Here is a 25392-nt window from a genome sequence, read left to right on the forward strand (position 1 = left end):
GTTCCACTCACTTGACCACAAATAGGAAACACAAATCTAGATCTACTTGTTTTCCTAAACAAATTAATGCAGAAAACGCCAGCTTCCGGCACGCGCTAGTCGAGAAAAAAAAAAAAAGCTATTTTAAGCAGCAGAGATAAGCAGACGATCAAGGGAGGTAACAACTAAACAACAAACATTGTATTTGATAAGGTCTCCTTGTTTCCCCTCACAATTGGCGTTTGGACTAAATGTCTTTGGAAATAGACCATCGTGTCTCCCTCTGCCTCAGACGTTATTGATTTCAAGACGCAAGAGTTGCTGCCCGTTGCTGTGAGTACACCCCCCCTCCACCCCCACCCCCGAGATGATTCTGTCCCTTGACGGTTCAACTCTCCTAGACAACGCTTGGTCTAGCAATATTGCAAGAATAGGTTTTTATAGTTTGGTCTCTATCATGAGATGTATCTCTTTTATATAGAGAAATATAACGGTAACAGTGATATTTTGATATTTAAGGTTTCAGTCTGGCTTTTCGTCTGTCAATAATTTTTAAAAAAATATTCATTACTTTTTAATCGTTGTCCTAAAAGCTGTATTTAATAGTTGCACTCTGTTGCTACCTTTTTCAAATCTATTAATAAGTAAGGCACCTCCATTGTATTGCAATGTATCTATTTCAGGCTAAATTGGTCCTTTAAAAAATGGAGCTGCGGCGTAGGGTGGATTTATAATGTTTGGTGGGGCACGTCTCCTTTTTAACTATGCTACGCCTCTGGAGCTAACGCCAAACTCTCAGGTCACCGAAAAGAATGTCTTCAGAGGCTGAAGCAGAGACGAATGTCTGAAAGTTCCAAGATGGTCAACACCAGAATGGGTTTGTGTCACACCAAAGGTCAAGACGACGTCTTTCAGTCCCCATTCTACGAACCTGGAGGAGGCCCTTGTGGATCTCTTCGAGTTCCCATAATGTGGTCACTGACTCTAATGGGGAGACATATTGGTGTTAGCATCATCGATTATAGTCAAGACATCAATCACGGGTAGTTTTTCTCAGACCGACAAAATCGGTACAGGCAATCTATCCAAGCAAGTTACAGGTAGTTTCTCTCTGCCTGTTACAGGTAGTTTCTCTCAGCCTGTACAGGTAGTTTCTCCCAGCCTGTACAGGTAGTTTCTCTCTGCCTGTTACAGGTAGTTTCTCTCAGCCTGTACAGGTAGTTTCTCCCATCCTGTTTTGGTAGCTTCTCTCAGCCTGCTACAAGTAGTTCTACCAGCCTGTTACTGGAAGCTACTCCAAGACTGGTCAGGCAGTTTTCCCCAGATTGGCGGAACCCAGTACAGGCATTCTCTCCCCTGATCTGAGCTAGTTAAAGTATTTTCAGAAAAAGTGCACAAACGAAAGCTTATGTTTCATCTGCCGATGTAAAACTAAATATTGACGAGGCACACAAAATGTGCAAATAATGTGCTGACAGAAAAAAAAATATATAGAACCCCCCCCCATTTAATTACTTCCCCTGCCTGGAAATGACAGAACTAGATGAACTATTAGTAACGTTACTTAGTAGTAATTAAATCATTTATAAAGCCACGCTTTGATGAAGTTGGAAAGGGTCAAAAGGTATTTACTGCCGGGTGATTACAGTGTGTGACTGAACACTAGGACGACTCAGATCGCTACGTGCGCTAGTCAGATAGACCTGTGTGATCAAACCAAAGTGATTGTCAGTACGCGCTAGTCAGATAGACCTGTGCGATCAAACCAAAGTGATTGTCAGTACGCGCTAGTCAGATAGACCTGTGTGATCAAACCAAAGTGATTGTCAGTACGCGCTAGTCAGATAGACTTGTGTGATCAAACCAAAGTGATTGTCAGTACGCGCTAGTCAGATAGACCTGTGTGATCAAACCAAAGTGATTGTCAGAATGTCACTATGACCAAGGAGTGCATCAGTCAAACTTTATTGACGAGGACTGTGTCATTGTCTGTCCGGATTATCTTAAGCTTCACAAGTGCTGCTTCGTACTTTGCGATTCGAGCCTGTGGTTCAGGTTTTGTTCCTTCGCTCCGAGAAATAAAACACTTCTGACACTTGCCAGTATTCATCCTTCGATACTGATGTTCCTTTGAAAGCCTTGTTCGCTTGTTGGCTGTAAAGTCCAATCTTCGCTTTTAAAAGCCGGCCGCATACGTGGCATGGGTGGGCTAGGTAAGTTGCAGATAGGAAAAAGAAAAAGTATATACATATTTACCAAGTCAACTAGCGCTTTCTCTATTCCTGCCAGACCTTCTATGATTCTATGTCATCCTCAAAGAGCAAGCTAGTAATTCCTCTGCCACTAATGCTTACAGTCTCCTCGTAACCTTCAAGAGCGTTCTACATTTTTCTTTCCAGGAAGATATTAAAACGTGTTGGTGAAAGTAGGCAGCCTTATCTCACACCAACTGTGGTCTTAACTCTTTCCCCTCCCAACTGACGATGCCAACGTTGATTTGACTCCCATTAAACTAAATTTGGTTTTAGGATTTATAAACTTTAATATTGTGTTGTGTACAAAGAGCATACATTCTCCTATAATTCAATACCAAAAATACAATTTTCTGATAACAAACAAAAAAGTTATTGAAGCGTAATTGTGAAATACAAATGAGCAAAACAAAAAATACTATCGGAATGAGAAAAAATAATTACGGAGAGAAAGAGTTAAACCAGTCCCCATTTGTGGATTATTGTAATTAAAATAGTAATCATATTTTTGTTTATATTGTATTTTTCCATTGCCACCCAGAGTGCTCCACGCCAAAATCGGGCTAAAGCCTTCTTGAAATCAATATCAGTTTTACTTAATTAAACGTAGGTCTCACCAATACTTCTGTAGACCCAAAGAGTCACCAGGGACTATACAAACTATTCATCATACACATAAGATGTATTATGTCCTTGTCCCCGTGGTGGAGGCTGTCCAGGCCTGAGCAAGCTATTATAGCACAGTGCAGGACAGGCCACTGTCCTGTTGGCTCATATTTCTCGCGGCTATGGCCAAATTTTGATTCACGGTGCCCCCGTTGCGGGGAAGAAGAGGAAACCGTGCCTCATATTCTGTTTAACTGCCCCAGACTTGCTGATCTCCGTCTCGACAGGTCTGGGAAACCCAAAATTCTCGACCTGTATGGCGACATTTATGCACTACGCAAGACAGCAGGGTTTCTGTCCAGGGCTTTTGCAAGAGAGGATTTGAGCCTCTCAAGCCCTCACTCTAATGAAGTTTGATGATGATGATGATGATGTCCATGTCATTTTTTTAAAAGTATTTCCGAAATTAAATGATCTAAATCTAGTCATTATTTTCCCTCGAGATTCTTTTTTTTTTTTTTCAGTAGTTCAAAAGGTTTTACATTGTCAAAACCAAAGAAAACAAATTTCATGGTCCCTCACGACAAGTGATATCATGCTTCCCCAGAAATTGTTTATAGTTCATTTGGTTGTCTTATTTTCCGGCTATTTTTGGAGTAGGTGCTGTTTCCAAAGAAAGTCAGTTGTAATATGGAGTTGGTGCTGTTTCCTAGGGCGAATTATTAGGAATTATTTCCGAATATTTCAAGAAAACCAAAGTTCATGGCTTGAGTTATATTTTTATGAATAAGGCATAAGTTTCACATTGTTATTAATTATAATACAAGCCAATCGAGAGAACTTATATGCTTATAGACAATGGCTAGATGTTAATGAAAAACTTTAATCTACAAAGCGTGCATACAAAGATAATATATATCTTAAACAGCTTGAGAAGTGTGTGCATAAAATGTTAAATAACAAATACTTAATAACTAAGTGTTAAGGAGTATTTGTGTGTGTATGTATGTTTCTATGGTGACGGTGAGAATGCTTAGCGATTGGTTGGTGACTATGCAGTGTAAATAATGCAAGATTAGCGGCATTGTCGTACGCTGTCTTGTGAAGGCCAGACGACTTCAGGATACCAGAGTGTGAAGAAGTGTTTTTGTTCCTATGACTAAAGTCCACTACAGTTATCTCGTTTCATTTTAAGTTGAATTTGTCTAGATTGTCATACAAATTATATTTAGTTTCGTTCACAAAATAAATTATTTCAAGTTTTACAACTAAAGATATAAAATACGCCTACAGCGGTTTAGTTGTCTACCAGAAGCTTGATGCTACAAGTCAACGACCACCAACAACACTAAGTAGATGATTACGTAATGGAATTCTAGAGAGACTTTTAAAATTGTGGGACCATGTAGGTACAATCACCATAAGGCCGAGCTAACAACCTAATACTACATCATGTCACTACAGCAAATAGTTTGAAATAGACTGACATAGACAGAAGAAAGACATTAGACTGACATAGACAGAAGATAGACATTAGACTGACATAGACAGAATAAAGACATTAGACTGACATAGACAGAAGAAAGACATTAGACTGACATAGACAGAAGATAGACATTAGACTGACATAGACAGAAGAAAGACATTAGACTGACATAGACAGAAGATAGACATTAGACTGACATAGACAGAATAAAGACATTAGAATGACATAGACAGAATAAAGACATTAGAATGACATAGACAGAATAAAGACATTAGACTGACATAGACAGAATAAAGACATTAGACTGACATAGACAGAATAAAGACATTAGACTGACATAGACAGAAGATAGACATTAGACTGACATAGACAGAATAAAGACATTAGACTGACATAGACAGAATAAAGACATTAGACTGACATAGACAGATGAAAGACATTAGACTAAATAACAGTCCGACAAGTGTGATACCAAGTATAAACTAATCACCGAGTCCAAGAGAACCGATCCTGATAGATTTGTTGGTAGAAGTTTTGAGGACCAAATATCACCACGTCACAGGCTGGACATTGCCCGCCGGCCGTAGTTTGGGCCTACCAAGTCCAAATTTAGTGTGTACCGTTACCAATATATGTAAAATCAACATGAAATTTGGACTTGTATACTATAATGCAAAATGACTAAATATCTAGCTCTACGCTAAACAGCGTTGAAAAAAAAAGTAGTAATACTTTATCATTGAATGGTAAAAGTCACTGAATGGCAAACAGGCACACAACTTCCTAAAAGCACAACTGGCCAAAATAAATTACGAAATAAAACGCCATGAAAAAAAAATCTGGCTATTTGACACTTCCACGCGACATTTCTCACACTGTGTCCGGACACTTTATCCATCCGCCAGCCGACACTTCTCGTTTCTCCCTCTCTCTCTGCCCCGCCTCTTCCAGAGAGCAGACGACAGACGATATTGTATTTGGCGGGTCGCTGAAAACGTTTTCACAGTTTTACGTCACTGTATCCCATGATGCATCACGTCAGAAAGGAAACGGAAAAAAAAAAAGAAAAATTTCCTGAACAGAAGATTTAAAAATTGGCGGGAAAAGAACACTCAGATTTGTATTGTTAGTTTTAAATCAGAACTGAGAAAATAACGTGAAAATAACAAATAACACTTAACTATTTCTTTCCATGAGGGAACCTCTAATCTTGTGATATCGTTGTACCGAGCCTGAGCGATGGCAGACAGGAGAGGAAAGGGGGCGGGGGGCACGAGTACTTTTGTGGGGTAGCACCAGGGAGGTGGCGAAGTGTTCTGGACCTGAGAGACAGAAATCACCATGAGGGGGGAACGTGAGGTGCCATGAGGTGCGGCCAGCTATGGGAGGGATGCATTGTGGGTACTGCCTGACTACTTCCTTGTTTTTAACGTGCCAGCAGGATATGTGGAGGAATCAAGTGCGGGAGCAAAAATGAGTCAAAGTTGGGGGAAAAAAGAGTGAGAGGGAAAGCCAGAGAGAGAGAGACAGACAGACAGAAACAGAGAGAAAGAAACAGATAGACAGAGAGAGAGAGAGAGAGAGAGAGACAGACAGAAACAGAGAGACAGAGAGAGACAGACAGAAACAGAGAGAGACAGACAGAAACAGAGAGAGACAGACAGAAACAGAGAGAGACAGACAGAAACAGAGAGAGACAGACAGAAATAGAGAGAGAGACAGACAGAAACAGAGAGAGACAGACAGAAACAGAGAGACAGAGAGAGACAGACAGAAACAGAGAGAGACAGAAACAGAGAGAGACAGACAGAAACAGAGAGAGACAGACATAAACAGAAAGAGAGACAGACAGAGACAGAGAGAGACAGACAGAAACAGAGAGAGACAGACAGAAACAGAGACAGACAGACAGAAACAGAGAGAGAGACAGACAGACAGAAACACACAGAGAGAGAGAGAAACAGAGAGAGAGAGAGAGAGAGAGAGAGAGAGAGAGAGAGAAACAGAGGGAAAGAGAGAGAAACAGAGGGAAAGAGAATCAGAGAGAGAGAAACAGAGAGAGAGAGAGAAACAGAGAGAGAGAGAAACAGAGAGAGAGAGAGAGTGAGAGAGAGAGAGAAACAGAGAGAGAGAGTGTGAGAGAGAGAGAGAGAGAAACAGAGAGAGAGAGAGAGAGAGAGAAAAACAGAGAGGGAGAGAGAAACAGAGAGAGAGAAACAGACAAAAGAGGATAAGACAGAACGACAGAGAAAAAAAGAAAAATTAAAAAAAAGAACGGAAAAAAAACAGAAATCAAAAGAAAGAAATAAGAAATAGACAAAAAGTAAGAGAAGGAGAAAAAAGAAATACAAAGAGAAAGAAAGAGTAATAAAGTAAGAGAGAGAGAGAGATAAACAGAGACAGCAGGTAAGAGAGAAAGCAAGAGTCAGAGAGAAGAGACTTGGACATGGAGAAAGTAAGAATAAAAAGAAAAAAAAAGAGAACGAAATAAAGAGAATGAGAAATAGACTCAGAGAAGAAAAAAAAAAGATAGAGGTGAGAGAAAGAGATTTATAGAGAGTGCGAAAAAAAGTGACAGTGAAAGAAAAAGAGAAGGAGAGAGAGACCAGAGTGTTACAGATCTTGGAAGCGTTCTTTGCATGTGTGTTCGTCTCTTGTGGATACACGTGAAAGAAGTTCGTTATAAAATATTACATTTAATCTATTGACCCCCCAGGGCTAGCCAGCGCCCTCAAAACCACTTTGGAATTGAAGGATTAGATCAGTTACTATAAAAACAAATCAATAACTCAATGTTGTATTAAACAAAGTCAATGGTCACGTCCCTATTTGGACTGAAATTATTTTAACGAGTTTTAATTATTTTGTTTTTAGTTTACCATTTCTTTCTTACATTAAAAGTTAATGATTCTCTTTAATGTAGCGAAATATTGTGGAAGCCAACTCAGCGGTTCTAAATCTTTCAAGAAAACGTCTCAAGTTTGAGAACGTCCCTGAGTATTTAAAAGACGATGAGCTGTACGTCTGCTCCCATAGAGAGCTCCAGACATTTTGGCGGGAATCCTTTAGTAGCGTTAAGGTTTAGATGACTCGTACAATATCTGAGATGAACTGCGCAGTGGTTTCCAGATCAGGCAGTTCTTCCTATAGTTTCTCTTCCATAGGGGAGACGTGGCGTCCATGTCTAGGTCGGGCCTCTTGAAGGAGAATGCAGATTTCAAGGACTTGCTTGGCTTCTCTCTGGTGACACTCCCACAAGTTCGAACTTCACTAGTCTATTTCTTCAGATCAGTTGGAAGTATTCATTTTTACTTTCAACTCTCTACAAACTAGATCTATTTGCTATCGCCATATAATGTCCACACATGTCTGGTTATTTTTTTCATATAAGATGGCTGCCTGGTCACGTGGTATGCGCTCTGAAATGTCGTCTCGGTGGTTTTGGATTCGAACCCATCCCGCCGCAATCCCCCTCGTCCCGCTTGATGTTTGTGTTAGGACATAATAATCTTCAATTCTGATAGAAAACATACGCAAAAGTCCTCACTTCCTGTCCAGACTCCTCACTTAAAGTCTAAAAAAAAACATAAAACAAGATAGCTAAGAGAGTTTGTGTTGTCACATAACTCAGAGGCGGCCCCCGTTGTACCAGAAATATTTAAGTCATGGTCTTGTTTTGATCGTTTCAATTAACACAATTTCAAAAAAAAAATCATTTAGCTTTTTTTTTTTTCCTTTGAAAGCAAACAGGACAACCAGTCATCAATAATAAGACTTTTCTGACTCTTACGGAATCGGGATTTGAAATTGAGAATCTCGAAAGCAGAGGTGCGTTAACCGATCACTTAAACACACATCACAGAAACCTCACAGAAAACGTTTTCGCTTAAAATATTGGAGTGCAGCGCACTGAGCGTGCATACAAATAAAATGGATTTTTTTTTAATTAGTATCTCCCCTTAAGATCTAGATTTCAGTGGCGTATCTAGAGTGGAAGGGGAGGGGGATAGGAGAGAATATGAAAATCAAGTATTAAGTATTACGCAAAATTCAGGGACCTCCAACGAGGTCAAGCCCCCCCCCCCTTCCCGAGCCCATAAACGATTGAAAATTCCTAGCTACGCCCCTGCTAGATTTTGTATATTTACATTTAGATTTAGGTCTAAATATAATCTAATTTAGATTTAGATAGATTCCTCCCCTGAAGTTTTTAATTTAAAAGTGATGTATTTTTATGAAGAAAAAAAGTTGCTTGCATAGTTAATTTTAAAAATTAAATTAATCGCCTTCAGAAAAGAAATAAAGTAGCCGTTGCATCAGAACTTTGAAAGATCTAAAATATCATAATGTCCGATTTCCATTCTTTTTTTCTAGTTTCTGTGATCTGAACGGAACGGACGGACAGACAGACTACACAAGACTAATTGCGGCTTTTTTTCCCTTTCGGGGGCCGCTAATAAAATTTAAACTGCATTTAATTCACATTTCTCTAAAAATAACATCTTAGATCAATCTATTACATCAATCTGTACTTACACACACACACACACCCCATAACTACAAAAGGAAAGCTTTTAATAGAACCTGAAACATGTGTTCTTTTAAAATGAAGTTACGAAGAAAACACCGCTGTTAAAGACCATAGTTACCTACTAGGAATCACTTGTAGTTCTATCAAACATGTTTTTATCTACTGAGGTCATGGCTTTGCTATGAGATAAAATCAATCACTTCAAATCAACCCTCCCGTTTCAGACCGAGGGCAGATTGAAGGCAGTGGTTCTATAAGAAGAGTACATAGAGGGAAAACAAAATCGTTTAGACACAATACAAATAGGTAGAGAGGGTCAGTGTCGGGGTGACCTGTGATTGGGTGCTAATTGCATGCGTTTCTTGCTCATCTTTCACGTCTGCTCTTATTATGTTAGATCGTATACGCCCTATTAGGGGGGGCCCGCCAGGGGGGGGGGCGCTTCAGAAAAGGTAAACACAACTCACTGACAAGGAGGCGCCCTGTAGAGCCTGTAAGTCGTTTTTTTTTTTTACCTTCGATATAAATACATTTGTACACGGGCCTGTGTGTGTGGGGAAAGTGTGTGGGAAAGTGAGTGTGTGAGGGGAGTGTGTCTGAGTTTGTGTGTATTAGGGGTGAATGTGTGTGTGGGTTAATCGCACATCAAGATAACTGATAGATTTATTAGCGATATGACGTCACTCGACCTCCTTCCTATTTTTATGCATGCACTTCCACGATCACGTCTGCTCTACACTCCCCCCCCCCTCTCCACCAGCCCTCGCCAACATCAACAGATTCTGGATGAGCCATTAGGGTCAAACACTCTCGGTGTTGCATCGAAATAGATGGAGGTGACAGGATACACACGCACGCACACACACACACGACACTCAAGCACACACACTCTCACATTGCCTCACACACACACACAAATATTTACAACCACTCACTCCCACACGCACACTCACATATGCTCACTCACATAGAAGTAATTTGAGATATTCGGGGGGAGAGACGGGTCTGCTGTTGGAACATCGGGTAAGATGACCTCTAGTCACGACCGACTGCCCTGCGCTAATGTACGTGACCTTATTTTTTTTAAATTGCGCAACCACCACAAAGGAGGAATAATTAATTCCCTTTGTACTTACCACAGTGGCGTATCCTTTTGAAAAAAAAACAAAATCAGGAGAGGCCTGCATTCAATACTCACGTTAGTCTAAATCAGCGTTTCTCAACCTGGATCACGCATACCCCTCCCCCCCCCCAGGCTACTTAGCTTTGTCTTTAATGATCATAAAATGCGGTAAAATAAAGTTGTGGTAGCAATATTGTCATAAGACCCACTACAATCTTAAGTCTACTATTATACGCCTGGGGCCCTAGTGGCTGACAGGTAACAGCGCCTGGATTTCAAACCGAGCGCTCTGGGGTTCAAATCAAGTCGAAGGCTGGAATATTGAATTTCGGGATTTTTCTGACGCCACTGAGCCCAACCTATTGTAATAGGTACTTGCAGTTAATAAAGTCTATGGGTCGTTGTGCTGGCAACATGATATCTTTGTTAATCCTCGGCCAAAGAATCTCATGAACTGCATCATCTGCCCCATGTATCGCAAAGTCTGAAAAGGTATTTTCCTTTTTTTATGATTTTTATTATTTATTTATTTATTATTTCCCATTCTCATTTTTTTTGGTCACCAGATACACATTCCAAAGACAATACGAATGTCTGCTTAAAGGGTACTAGAAAAATAGATTATTGAGAAACATTGATCTTACAAGTCTTAACATATCATTAGCTTCATGGTCCATCGCCCTGCTCTATGCGTTTCTTTCAGCAGTGAAGGCATTTCAAAGCTCACACCAGGATAGCAGACAATCTCTTTCAGAGATAATCCATTATTTAATTAGAGATTCATTAAGACACTCCAGACACTTGACACGTCTTTGTTTTAAAAAAAAAATGGTTAAGGCTACCGGTAAGACCAGGCAAAGAACGCACGACATAAAGCGTAAAGTTGATTCAACAGTTTTAAAAATATATTAGAGACTTCATTTAATTATGCCGCGCGGGGGCCTAAGCGTGGTTGTTATTAAAATAAGATTTTATCAGCTCAAATTTCTACTAAAATATAATCTTTAATTAGCACAGTGGATAGTGCACAAATAAAAAGAAATATATTGAAGTGAAATATTTTAAAAAATTATTCTAATGGAAGGTTTGGGGGTTTTCATTTTTATATTTCACTTGGTGTTTTTTTTTTGTTTCCAATATTTTCTAAGTTTTTATGTATATTTTATTCTGTGTTTAATAATTTTAGTGTTTTATATTCGTTACAAAAAAAATGTACTAAAGTAAAAATAAAAAATGAACGCTTCATGAGTGTATCTAAAGTGAGTTCAATTAGATAGCAAGGTATGAGGATACAACAGAAGCTAAATACTTTGTAACGCTGCACTGCTTTCATGTTGTGTCTTTTTTCTAGTGTCTCATCTCTCTCTCTCACACACACACACACACAGACAGAGAGAGAGAGAGAGAGAAGATCAAAGAACTTTTTCTTTTAACTTTCAGGTGTTTAAGAAAAATTAGTTGAATGCTATTTATGAAAATGACGCTATGCCGCCTAGGGCTTCCGATTGGTGTGGGGGCCTCACAAAAGACTAAAAAAGAAATAATCTATCTGTACATGTTGCTCTATATCTGCTAACATGACTCATAGCTTATTATTAGCGAGAGTTTAGATTTACTTGTTAGACAACGAAATGTCGAGACTGTATTTTAAATCTGGTGCATCTTAAGGATGACCTCACAAGAAGTGGTCAAGAAAGCGGCTATTTTTCAATCGGAAGATCGAGGCTCAAGCCATACAGCTTATCAGCTTCTATTTGAAAGATCTAGGCTTGTTTATGTATTTCATTTCGATTTCAATTAAGTTAACCAGACAATATCGGGGCTCGCAAAGACCTTCCTTCAGAGAACAGTATCAGGAAAAAGAAGACGAAACAGAAAGAGAAAGCGATGGGAAGACAATATAAAAGAATCGACGGGCCTGCCATTGAAAGAGGTTCTAAGACAAAAGACGGAGAGGAATGGAGAAAGACGGTCGACAAATCTTACATGGCGCCCAACGGTCCTACAGACTAAGGGATAGGTTAAGGTAAGGTATATCTAATCCATGTATAGGTTTAACAGTATAGAAACTATGTAAATTTTGTCATTGAAGAGGCTACGGTAGAAAATATCCGCGACCTATATCATTATTTAGCTTTAAATTTTGTTTAGATAACGTCTATAATAGGATTGGGCTACAAGAGGCGAATTTTTTTCCAATACAAAATGATTTTCTTACTTTGAAAAAAAAAAAAAAAAAAAAAAGAACTTCGAAATAACAACAACACGCACGTGCCACTCGTCTGCCTTGCACATCTCGCAGTCATGCGCAGAGAGACACCGCACTCTGTCACGCGCAGGAACAATAGCTGTTGTTAGAGGCACATCATTTACTGCTGAATTGTATTTACGAGAACTGAATCGATTGGACAAAAAGCTAGATTTCTTCCTTTTTTTTTTATTCTTTTGCTTTTTATTTCTCCCGCCCCCCCCCCTCTTTTTTTTTTACACGCAGCGCCTCCCTTCGTCCACCACCAGCGCCCCCCCCCTTTTTTTTTTTCCTCTCGTCACGTGACTACTGTTGTTTTTCTGCCAACATTTTGTCAATAAACATTTGTTCCCTGTCCTGGCAGGCCCATAGTTAGGAGTCTATGTCGCCGGCGGCTATTTATAGTCCAATTGGCACGCTGTTTGCACGCGCTGATGTCAATTTGTCCCTAAAACCGCGCGGCTGCACGTGAATCTGCTTCTAAGGTATTAGTATCTTATGACGGATTGTTACTGTATTCCGGCTTCTGTGGACCTCGGGTCAATCGACTGACCACTCGTTGCCATATCACAGGTTTGCAGCCAGGACAACTATGACTATTGGTCTCGCATCAACTCTGTCATGCTAGTGTTGACCAATTTTTCAACATGCCCACATTTGAAGTTAAATACATTTGATCCAAACAAGCAAAATACAAAAATAAAAGTCAACCTGCGGCGTAGCATACACCGCTATTTCGCAGGGCCGGCCTTAGGCCACTGCAACCTATGCGACCGCAGTGGGACCCGCACTTTCAAAGGACCCGCGCTAATTCTAGGTGTATAAATTATTAAATTAAACCATTTTATAACTTATGACAGATTTTCCGCGGCCTCTTGTCGATTTACCAGGAGTTCCTGGAAATCTCATGAAATTGCAAAATACACGAAAAGTCCTGGAAATATCCGGAAATTATTAAAACTCTTTTGAAAACTCATAGAAATCTCGTAAAGTCATTCTGTACGTATGCAGACTGGTCAAACGGTTTTTTATTTTTATGCGGGACATACATACATTCCACCTTACATTTAATTATATATATTTGATACCCGACATTTAATTTAAGACGTTTTCATATAGCGTCCTTCCTTTTCTCTGCATGAAGTCATTTTTTGTGCGATAGAGAGAGAGAGAGAGAAAGCAAGAGAGAGAGAGAGAGCCTTCAGGATAGAAGACTTAAAAGTAAAGTAGTAATTATACATAAAACACTGAACCATAATCTTCAAATAAAAAAACAAAATCTAATAAAATACTCTGAAAGACACAAAGATAAAGGCACATTCCTCGTCCCATATGCTAGGACAAATTTGTACAAATACTCCTTCTTCCCTAGTGCTATTAGAGCATGGAATGGGTTGCCTGAGCTAGCCAGGAGAACCAGTGACTTGGCAGAATTTAAGTCATTGGTTAATATGCATGACTAAATGCATGACGCGTAGGACGTCATCATCTTCTTTTTTGAAGTAACGTCTGTATTATATAAGATATGATAAAGAGAGAGAGAGAGAGAGAGACAGAGGGAGAAATAACTAACAACAATGATGAAAGCCCTATATATAAATATGATGAAGATGAAACACTAAAAAAAAAAGAAAACAACTAAATTAAAATATAAATAAAATTATAACGAAAGCTAGATATCAAACAGCCAAACAAAGAGGTCAGAGCTAAGCAAAGCTACATTCTAATATAATCACCAAAAAACCAAAAGAACAAACAAAAGCAGAGCTCCATGACAACTGTTGCTAGCCAGCCATACATGTACACAACCACCGAAAATAAAACTTCAATGACAAATGAACACCAATGTAAAAGGGTGACAACTCACCAACGTTTAATACGTATCTGTCTAGAAGCTTAAACAGTTGTCTTCCCCACCGGCAAAGTCTGCTCATGTCCGGCAACTCCAACAGGCCAAGCTGACCATCGGTCATGCAATGGGCCAGACACGTATGCCTTCAGGACCTTTTATCTGGCCACAGTAAGACCCAATTTTCGCTTGTTCTTTCTCGTTCTCTTTTTCTTTCTTTTTTTTTTCGTTCTCTCTTTTTCTTTCTTCTCTCTCTATCGCTCTGTCTCTCTATTTTATCGCCCCCACAAAAAAATGTGTTACAGTCACAAGTTGATTTCGATCATTAGAAACCGTTATAAGGAAATGATTTAAATGTCTTTGGAGGAGTAGACAATGTGATCTAGCAGTCCTGGACGCGTCAGAATGATCAGTGACTGCCGAAGTGACATGCTTGGACAGGTCCTCAGAGTTAATCGTGAGACAGAACTAAGTTCCTGAGATCTAAGCCATTTCTTCGTTTAAACATCGTAAAAGTTTTGCGTTTTTTTTCCCTCTATAACAAAACTTGAAATACAAAATTTCATTATCAAAAAAACAGCATAGCTACATTCTAAAGATGAAACTTTGTAATAATGAAAGATTGCAACATTTCAGTTGTCTTCTTTCGACTGGATATCTGGTCTTTGCAAAGTTTATATCAACTCACTCTGGTAGAATTTTGAACACGTTATTTCTCGAATCAAGTTAAAGCTTTCTACAATTATATATTGTGCCTAACAATGCATGAATCAATATTTAAAAAAATAACCATTTAGTGAATTAATTACTTGTAATTCATTATTTTGTTCGATACCAACAAGGGAAAGTAATACTTCAGTATTAAGCGATATCGCTACTAAATATGTAGTGTTTTGTCCCCTAAGATAATTGCACACTTTATTTCTCCCACACTCAATCTTGGATTAAGTTGAAACTTTCCACAATTATTTATCGTACCTAACAAAATATGAATTAATTTATAAATTAATAAATTAGTTCATGAATTGTAGGTAACTAATTACTTTGTTTATATTGAAAAGGCGCAATAAGCTCTACATTAATGATAGATACAGTTGTAAATGTGGATGTCTTTCCATTAGATTCAAAAGACGTGCCACTTTTTAAAGTTTCAAATATAGTGTTGATGGTCTGTTTTGTAGATAATTATAGATTCTAGATGTTGATGTTGCACGCGAGTTCATTGAAGACACAACAACAGATTGAACAATGAATATACTTGATAACGCAGGCTGATAACTTCAACAATCTAATGAATAAACGAAAGGGAACAGTCGTGTCGTCCTCTAAGGCGTCTTGTCCGTTACTCTCTCTAGTTCGTAATCCTACTTTTTAATTACCCGTCACGCCACTAAGGAAAAACCCGATTAAACCCAACTTCTACGCACCTTGTGTCATTACAATATATTCAGATATATTGTTGTAACCCTGCCTTGCACCAGTGCTTGAGGTGCGCACTAGCGCACTAGTGAACGTAAACAGGAAGAGACTAGAACGGAGAGAATAACAGTGCATCAGGGATTGTGAAGAGTCTGAATGTTTGGGAAACTAAGAAGAAGCCAGCTTTTGATGCTGCCTGAAGGTTGTAGTAGGGACCTGGAGCGAAGCGGGGAATGATGTCGTTGGTCCACATTCGGGTTAAGTAGCAAAGGACTGGTATACTTAGTAGTGAGACTCTGAGGAAGCTGAAGAATGAATCATCATGTTATGTGTTTACCCTAGTGAATAAACACAACTATTATTTCCTGTTAAACTGTGTTGAGTTGCATGCCTATTCGTTGAGTGCCTAACCTAGAGTTACAACAATATATATTCCTAAAGAAAGAAATGCATACGTATTCAAAGTTAGATTAAATATTTAGCTCTTTACGATAAAAAAAACAACAACCTCTAGTATCATAGCTAATTAAGTAAATTGTGTTCTGTTAGCTAATGATCTTGATTAGAACGAGTATCCTAGCAGTTCAAGCATAATTGGATGATAAATCAATACAATACAAAGACTCGATGCTTTCATTGAAGTATTTAGCGCGCAAGTTGAAAACTAAAACCAATTAACAGATGCAAGTTTGGTCGTTTTGTTGACTTTGTGTGAAGATGTGGCGCTAGTTCACGACTCGTTTGAAACTGATGCACGCTTTATTTGTGGTCCTTTGAGCAGCACTTTTAATCAAAGCTTCTTTTAAAAGTGCGTTAGAAATGTATTGCTGTACTGACCTTTGGTCAACAACGAATGATACGTAGACACGATACGTGACGGGGGACTGAAGGAGACATAAGGGAGCAATGAAAGAGAGAGAGGGGGAGGGAGAGAGGGAGAGAGGGAGAGGGAGAGAGGGAGGGAGAGAGAGAGGGAGAGAGAAGAAGAGAGGGAGAGAGATGGAGAGTTAACTCAAAGACCTCTCAAGTTATCCAAGTGATTTTATTGTCTGCAAGACACACGAACGCCTAAGAAACAAAAGGAAATCAGCTAGACCTGAAGCTACTTTCTTAATAGGCGAAGATGAGTGCCGAATAGAAGTGGAAGTATTCAAGTGGGCTAGCAATCAAACTTTCATAATGAAGAATGTATATATATATATATATATATATATATATATATATGTTAATGTATATGTACATGGGTGTGTGTTTGAGAGTGTGTGTGTGTATGTGTGTGTATGTGTATGTGTTTCACTTTCCTTTAGCATTAATGACACTCAGCCTCTGCTATAAATTAGTTTGATATGTGTAATGAAGTGATTTAAACCTACAACCGAGTGATCTAATGGAACGGAACCAGGTTTCAATATTATCAAAAGGAGTGTAGAGCCTTCAGAACTAGTACTAACAAGACAGTTCACGCCAGTTACCCCCAGTCTTAAGTCTGCACTGGAATCACAGTTTCAATTTCTTAGGTGCAATTATCACAACCATCACGGCATCCACCATCATTTTATTATTATTTTTTTGATGGAACAACATGGTCAAGAGTTAGAGCACGAGGATATCAATGTAACGCTCTGAGCTCAAATCCCAGTGGGTGCTTCATTTTTTTTTCTCTCACATGGTTGTCAGAACGGCCATGGTACCACGACTGACTTTGTATGGAATGTTGCACTGTCCACTCGACTTCCTGGCAAAACTAACATCTTAATGAATTTCTGAGTTGAACAGTAACAACTTAACTTTTAAATTACAAAGACAGTTTGTGTGGCAACACAAACTCAAAATCGGCCCCCCGAAGTGGCCTACGCCAATGAATCATGATCATGAATAGTAGGCCTTTTGTTACCGGGTAAGTGGTGAACTATGTGCTGTTCGTATCCGATTCATTTCTTAATGTAACCTTAACTTTAAAAAAAAAATGATTACCATCACAACTTTTGCCAACAAATAATATAATCATTGCGTTTCTGTTGAATACATTTTGTTTACGTTCGAGCCTTGTTCTCTTACATGATGGGAAGAACAGAGGGCAGGACTCGAGCTCTGATCTTTAAAGTCCGAGGCGCTTATTAAATACCCAGGCACCCATCTACTAACTCCGCAAGACACGGACACTCTTTCTCAAGCAGTCGTCCAGATACTATAGTAATCGCGTGTATTTAACCGGAACATTATCCGGAACAGGTTTTAGAATTCGGACAGATGCAATCAATTCTTACCAATCCCGTGTTAGCCCCAGAGCCACCACTGAGAGAGTGTTTTCAGCGTCGGCCCGAGAGCGGTAACTAAGTGTGAGCTCAGCGTAATGAACTCAACTCCACGGGAGCAGCGTTAAGACAGTAATACGTCACTGAGCTGGAGTGGATGTAACCAATGCCTGCAGTTAGGTAGCAGACCTAAACAAAAATTTTCAGTTTCATAATGGATTCTGATTTTCAGATTTAGTTGTTTTTTTTTTATTCTTAATTGATCACTGGCATTGAACGAACGTCTTTAGAGCAGGGGAAATAACCCTTAAATATTTTTTTTTTAACATAGAGATTAGAAATAATAGACTGGCCAGATGATCCATTTTATTTGGTTTTTGCTTAAATGTTATCTACCATGATAGTAAGAACCACAATGATTGTAAAAGAATCTGCGAGTCAAACAAAACAAAAACTTTCGATTATCAGTTTAAAAATCGAAGTAAATTCCCATAATACCGTATCCGTTTATATGAACAGAATAAAGCTATGACATTCTTATCCTCGTTTCTACTCATGATTACAATGAAAGTGTTAAAAAATCTGGCTTACGACTCAACATAATTTTCTAATTGTTAGAGCCAGATTTGTCGATATCTTACAGTGAAATAATGACAGTGTACTGTCAGGTTCAGTTTCGCGTGACGCAAATCAAACGTTACAAAGATTAAAAGACAACTTGTTTTTTTTTTATAAAGCTTATATAGCCTCACTATGTCTGTCTGTCAGAACTCTTCCACATGTTTTTCATCCACTTTCCATTCTCGAATCAACTTGAACATTTGCACAATTATTGATTGCCAATGACAATGTATGATTCAATAAAAAAAAACAATAAACAACAAGGTAATTAATTAGTGGCGATTAATTCAGTGTGGTTTATATTGAATAATGGAAATAAATACATACATTTTGCAGTACTTAGATAAAATGCAATAAACGAGCGCTTCTCTCCCTTATAATACCTTAGTTGTTTTGTAAGTATTTTTTTTTAGATATTTCGCTTAATTATTCATTCTCAACAATGATGAAAGTGTTTAGATTTTAGATCGAAACATACAAATCTATGTGTATGTGTGGTTTAAATTATGATAGACAATTTGTATTGGCTAAATATTTTCTGATGTAACCACGAGTAAGTCCTTTCGTAGTTGAGTTTCTAAATATGGGTGTGAAAGCTGAATGACAAGCTGCAGACGGGTGACACAATGACGTGTAGATTATAATGAGTTGTATTTCGTTTAATTATAAAAATAAAAAATAACAATAATAATAATAATTGTTATTATCGATAACGAAATTTGTCTTACAATTTGTGCATTATACCAAGCAAAACATTATAACAAAAGAAAACCAAAATATACATTCACACCAGACTCACTGAAAATTTACATACGAAATGTGTATATCCAAAGGTAGAATGTATTTAATGATCCAACCGCCGTGAAGTATAAAAGAGTGTTTGTCTGTTTGTCTTTGTCATCAGTGTCTTGTATCTCTTTTGGGATGGTAAAATCACAAAATATTTGACCCAGAGGGTGATGGAAGTTGTTGAAAGAGACTTTAGCTAATGTTTCTACTCACATCCTCGTTGTAGTCAGCGGCTGCGTGATTGTCAGAAGTTTTGTTCATCTTGCTTTAAACAGAAGATTGTTCCAAATGCTATACAAGTTCAACCCCTAGAAATAGACTTACGTCTACAACAGTTTATTTGGACTAGCTGTCTTCAGTTACAACCAGAGAATCTAATATCAGCGATCTAGTTGACATTTTATTTTGGCAATTATCAAAAATTAAACTTCTCGATCTGAATTGCCGGACACACGCGTTGATACCACGTTGATTCATGGCCATTTTATATATACTTTATTAATGAGATGAGACCAGAAGCGCTCTGAGCATGCTATAAGCATGAAAGTAGCGCTATATAAAAGCTATAATAATAATAATAGATATTTATACTACGCCCTTTGTGCTGGCTTGGACATGTTCGTCGGATGAAGGACAATCGCATCCCGATAGTCATCCTCTATGGACAACTCGCGACTGGCACAAGAAAAACTTGTCGCCCCCACCTCCGTTACATAGATGTAATAAAACGTGACCTCAAATCAGTGAACACCAATACTGACAATTGGGAAGACATAGCTCTAGACCGCACCAGGTGGAGAGAGACAGTGACCAAGAAAGCTATGGACAGTGAAAGTACATGGATCTCAGCTCAGGAAGAAAAACGTGCAATCCGAAAAACGGCCAGCTCCTCTACCACCGAAGCGAAAGCCACCTTAACCTGCGCTATCTGTGGACGGGAGTGTCTCTCCAAAATAGGGCTCCACAGCCACAAGAGGAAGTGTGCTCTGAGATGAACCATAGTCGTTCTATGACTGAAGGAGGCCAATGAGTGATGATGATAATACTATAATATATATTTATAGATCAGTGTATTAAAAATTCCACTCAATGTTGGAAAACAATCAATAGAACTACATCTCAGAGGAAACCTGTTACGTGCGCATCTTAGTGTAAATGTGAAATGGTGCGAATGTGTGTTGAAAGGAGGGAAGAACCAAAATGGAGGAATATGAACAAGAAAGTGTTTTCAGTATTAATAAAGAGTAAAGTATTTATAAACTGTGATTTGTCGTTTTCCATGTCTAAAGAGTCTCATCCAATATGAAGACGTAACAAGTGGCGCCCAACGCAAAGGTAACCCACGTATCCCATTATTCACAGGGGATCTCCTGTCAAGAGACAGTAGAGATAGTAAAATCTAGATCTAGAGACAGGAGAACATTCGATTCGATATTATTAGAAATAGACTATGGCGGACAGGGCTGAGGTAGCAGCGTTGAAGGAAGAGGGAAGGTTGTTGGAGCTTGAAGGGGCAGAACTAAGAAAATACGTACAAGAAAGGTTGATGGAGAGGGAGAGATTAGCGATGGAAAGAGAAAAAGAAAAGGAGAGATTAGCGATGGAAAGAGAAAAAGAAAAGGAGAGATTAGATAAGGAGGACAAAAGAGAAAGGGAAAAAGAAAAGGAGAGATTAGCGATGGAAAGAGACAAAGAAAAAGAGAGATTAGATAAGGAGGACAAAAGAGAAAGAGAAAAGGATAAGGAGATAGTAGCAATTGAAAGGGAAAAGAAAAATGAATTAGTTGCCATTGAAAGAGAAAGATTAGCGTTTGAAAAAGAGACAGCAGAGAGAAAGTTAAAAACAAACCAAGAAAAAGAGAGTGATAAAAGAAAGGGGGAAACTACAGGGAATAAACTAGCAAAATATAAAGGTGCGATATTTGAAGAAGCTAAAATGGACATTGACATTTTTTTGAAGAAATTTGAAATTGAAATGAGAGAACTGGAATACCCCGAAGACAAATGGTCATTCTTATTATCAAAGTCATTTGTAGCAGAGGTCCCATCGAAGATATGCATGAACCAGAGCAGCTATAGCGTGGTGAAAGAACAATTACTACGAACGTACGGAAAAACAGAGGCGTATTACCGTGAACAATTTGTTAACTGTGCGATAGAAACAAATGATGACCCACAGACATTCATGGACAGAATGACCAGTAGTTTTGAAAATTGGACTGAAACCGCCAAAATAGAAAAGACATTTGACGGTCTAAAGACATTTCTAATGATAGACAAAGCAATTTATGAGTGTCAGGAGGAATTAAAAATATTTTTGTTGGAGAGAAGAACCAAAATCCATAGAAGACATAGTAAGACTGATAAGGGCCTATAAGGTGGCACATCCAGATAAGAAACTATCCAGAGGCAGCGACATAGAAGAAATAGTTGCATTTAACAGAACAAGAGATACACGAGACAACTACATCAACAACGGCAGACGATATAGATATGATGAACAAAATAGGTTTAGAGGACAAGGAAGGAACCAAATGGGTAGTAGACCAGGACAGTTTTATAGTAACCGAGGTCGATACCAAAGAAATGTACAGGGACGATTCGGCGGAGTAAGGGATAGAAGAGATCAAAGCCTGTCAATGTTAACATGTGCAGGAAGCCTTGAGTATTTTGAGACCTTCGTGGGAAACAAAATAGCAAGGACGATACGAGATTCTGGCAGTACAATAGTGGGTGTTAATAAGAAATTAGTAGAAGAACAAGACTATACCGGTAAATCCAGGAATTGTGTGATGTTTGATGGGAAGACTGTACAATTACCAATTGCTAGAATTAAAATTGATACACCATATTTTACTGGAATTGTGGATGCATGTGTAATAGACCATGCTCATATTGATTTGATTATTGGAAATATTCCAGGTATAAAGAATTGCAATGAAAAGGATATGGGAAATTGGAAAAAGTGTTTCGGAATGAGTATTACTCGATCCAAATGTAAGGATCTGGATGCAGGAGATCTGGAAAAATTATTCCAGTTACCAGATAAGAAAAAAAAAGAAGAAGGATTATTACAAAACTCAGAAACATTAGAACTTAATAATGTAGTATTCGACAAGGAAAGGTTTATTACAGAACAAAAAAAATGACCCAGAGATGCGTCAGTTGGCCCAAAAAGGAGGTAGAGGAGGAAAATTTTATATAGAAAGAGGAATTTTGGTAAGAGAAATTGAGTCACAAGGAAGAAAAATTATACAGGTTGTTGTACCAGCTGAATTTAGAAATATCATATTGAAGAATGGGCATGATGAAGCATATGCAGGCCACATGGGAATTCACAAAACGAAACAAAGAATATTTAGGGACTTTTATTGGCCATCTATTAGTAAAGACATTAAAAATTATGTGTTGTCGTGCAAAGTTTGTCAAATGAAAGGCACTAAAAAAATCAGAGCTCCATTACAAAAGGTAGATATACCAGAAAGGCCATTTAGTAAGATTGCGATTGATTTGATTGGACCCATGCCGGTGATATCAAATAGGGGTCATCGATATATTCTAACTGTGATAGACGTGTGCTCAAGATGGCCAGAAGCTATTCCACTAAAAAGAATTGAAGCCAGTGATATAGTTCAAGCGTTATATACATTATTTACACGGTTTGGATTTCCTGAAGAGGTACTGTCAGATAGGGGCACACAGTTCCATTGTCAACTAACGACAACATTTTTGAAAATGTTTGGAATTCGGCAAAGGTTTACAGCGCCATATCACCCGCAGAGCAACGGTATTTGTGAACGTTTTAACTGTACGTTAAAGAAAGCGTTATCGAAAGTAGCAGATGACAATCCCAAAGAATGGGATGTGGCATTACCCTCAATCCTTTTCGCATACAGAGAGAGCCGTAATGAAACCACGGGGTTTTCACCATTTCAGATGATTTATGGAGGAAATCCAAGAGGCCCAATGACAATTCTTAAAGAACTAATACTCCCACAAGAACATGTTGGAAATAAAGAAAGTTACGATATAGTGACAGAAACCAGAAATAAAGTAATAAAGGCTTGTGAAGAAGCGAACAAACATGTACTTGATAAAAGTGAACTAACACAGTCTAGGGTGAATGAACACAGGAAATTGACCAAACTAGAAGTAGGTCAAGATGTTTTGGTATTACTAAAGGGTAAGGAGAATGTACTATTCACGAAATGGTTGGGTCCTTATAAGGTAACAAGGAAAATTAGTGATGTGGATTATGAAATTAAAATTGATTCAAGGCTGAAAATATTTCATGTGGATATGCTAAAAGAATTTAGGTCGAAACAAAAAAGTGAAAAAAGCAGTAAAGAAGATCCATTGGTCATGGGTGCATCCGTGAGTGTAGACTTTGAGACAGAGGAAAGATTGGGACACATAGAAACAATTTCAACCGATGCCAGTCAAACATGGAAAGATGTGGAAGTGACGGGAATCTCGTCAGACAAAACGAAGGAAGTAACAACATTATTAGAAAATTTTAAGAATATTTTTACAGATTTACCAGGAAGAACGAATATCATAGAACATGATATCAAATTAACAGGCAGAGTTCCAAATAAACTACCTCAATATGCTGTACCATTACATCACAGAGAAGCGTTACAGAAAGAAATAGATGAGCTACTTAAATTGGGAGTAATAGAACCATCTAATTCGTCATGTGCTGCACCAGTTGTGCTGGTTAAAAAAAATGTGGCAACATTAGACTGTGTGTGGATTACCGTCAACTAAATAAAGTTACAGAATTTGACCCATTCCCAATGCCACAGGCAGAGGAAATGTTTACTAAATTGAAAAAAGCGAAACTTTTCACCACGTTGGACCTTTCTAGAGGATACTGGCAAGTACCTCTAAAGGAAGAGGCTAAACCACTATCCGCATTTAAGACACCGTTCGGCGTCTATCAGTGGAATGTGATGAGTTTTGGCTTAGTAAATGCCCCAGCCACTTTTAACAGGATGATGGCAAAGATACTGGGTCACAGAAGAGACACTATTTGCTATTTGGATGACATCTGCATCTTCAGTAAGGACTGGAACGAACACTTACAGAGTCTAAGAGAGATATTTGCTATTATCAAGGAAAACAATCTGACATTGAAACCAACAAAAATAAAAATTGGACTTAGTGAAATTCCTTTTTTGGGATACAAGATAAAAAATGAATCAATTACACCATTGGAAGAAACAGTTGCAAAAATAATGGATATTAGTATACCAAAAACAAAAAAACAAATTAGAAGTCTTTTAGGTCTTTGCAATTTTTATAGAAAATTTGTTCCAAATTTTGCAGAAATGATTGAACCTCTTACAAATCTTACAAAGAAAGGGAAATCTAACATTATAATTTGGTCTGAACAATGTCAAAGATCGCTAGACAAGATTAAGAGGGTGTTTTCTGAAAAACCAATATTAAAATTGCCCGATAGTACTAGAGAATTTATTTTGGCAACGGATGCTTCATCCATAGCTATAGGGGGCTGTTTGATGCAAGAGTATAGTGGAATTGCACACCCTGTTTTTTATGTAAGCAGGAAACTAACCCTTGCAGAATTAAACTATGCAACTATTGAAAAAGAGGGGCTGGCAATTGTGTGGTGCATAACAAAGCTAAGTTTTTATCTGATGGGGGCTAAATTTCAATTATGGACTGATCATGCTCCGTTAGCATTCATTAATTTAAATAAATGTGGTAATAATAGAATTGCTAGGTGGGCGTTACAACTGATGGACTATAACTTTGAGATCAAAACAATACCGGGGAAAGAAAATGTTGTGGCAGATACATTATCACGCTGTACTTAAAGGTTGAGGAGATTGTGTAGAGTATATCATGACTACTGACATTCTGTTAAGAATTAAGCTGTTTTATTGTGTACATTTGTAAATTCTGGCACGGAGTGTAGTAGATATTCAACAGAGAGTTGTTGTTCAATTGTGAGTGTACACAACAATGATTAGTGAGCAGATATAGATTTGAATTGAATTATAGGCGGGGAGTGGTATTAACGAAATCTGCATGATTACATAGAGATATGTATAGATATATATATGTCAATTGTTCATAATAACAATTAGTATTGTGATGGTTACTATCACAATTGGTGAATATAAATGTTATATGTTAAAGCTAATGTTAGAATTGTATTGGTATTAATATGATTTTGTTTTGTATGACATTATGGTTCACTATGTT

General features: G+C 38.1%; 1 protein-coding gene across 17 annotated transcripts in view; it reads right to left on the minus strand.

Annotated features, from left to right (window-relative positions):
• The window catches only part of LOC106071711 (Kv channel-interacting protein 4-like), a 323919-nt gene that overhangs the window by 135836 nt on the left and 162691 nt on the right, over positions 1-25392 (minus strand). For 4 of the 17 annotated variants that reach the window (XM_056018497.1, XM_056018451.1, XM_056018432.1 and 1 more), the window contains exon 1: positions 1-263. This exon is cut by the window's left edge. The exons of 9 other annotated variants lie outside the window; for them this stretch is intronic. Coding sequence is in view for 1 of the 8 variants with exons in the window: in XM_056018505.1 (XP_055874480.1) it covers positions 14093-14198 (106 nt within the window). In the remaining 7 variants the exon portion in view is untranslated. Of the gene's footprint in view, positions 264-4795; positions 5026-5055; positions 5235-14092; positions 14621-25392 lie in introns of those variants that run through there. 4 more of the 17 variants (XM_056018459.1, XM_056018469.1, XM_056018505.1 and 1 more) reach the window with 3 other exon arrangements.

This window comes from Biomphalaria glabrata, chromosome 1, assembly GCF_947242115.1.
Source record: "Biomphalaria glabrata chromosome 1, xgBioGlab47.1, whole genome shotgun sequence".
NCBI lineage: Eukaryota > Metazoa > Mollusca > Gastropoda > Planorbidae > Biomphalaria > Biomphalaria glabrata.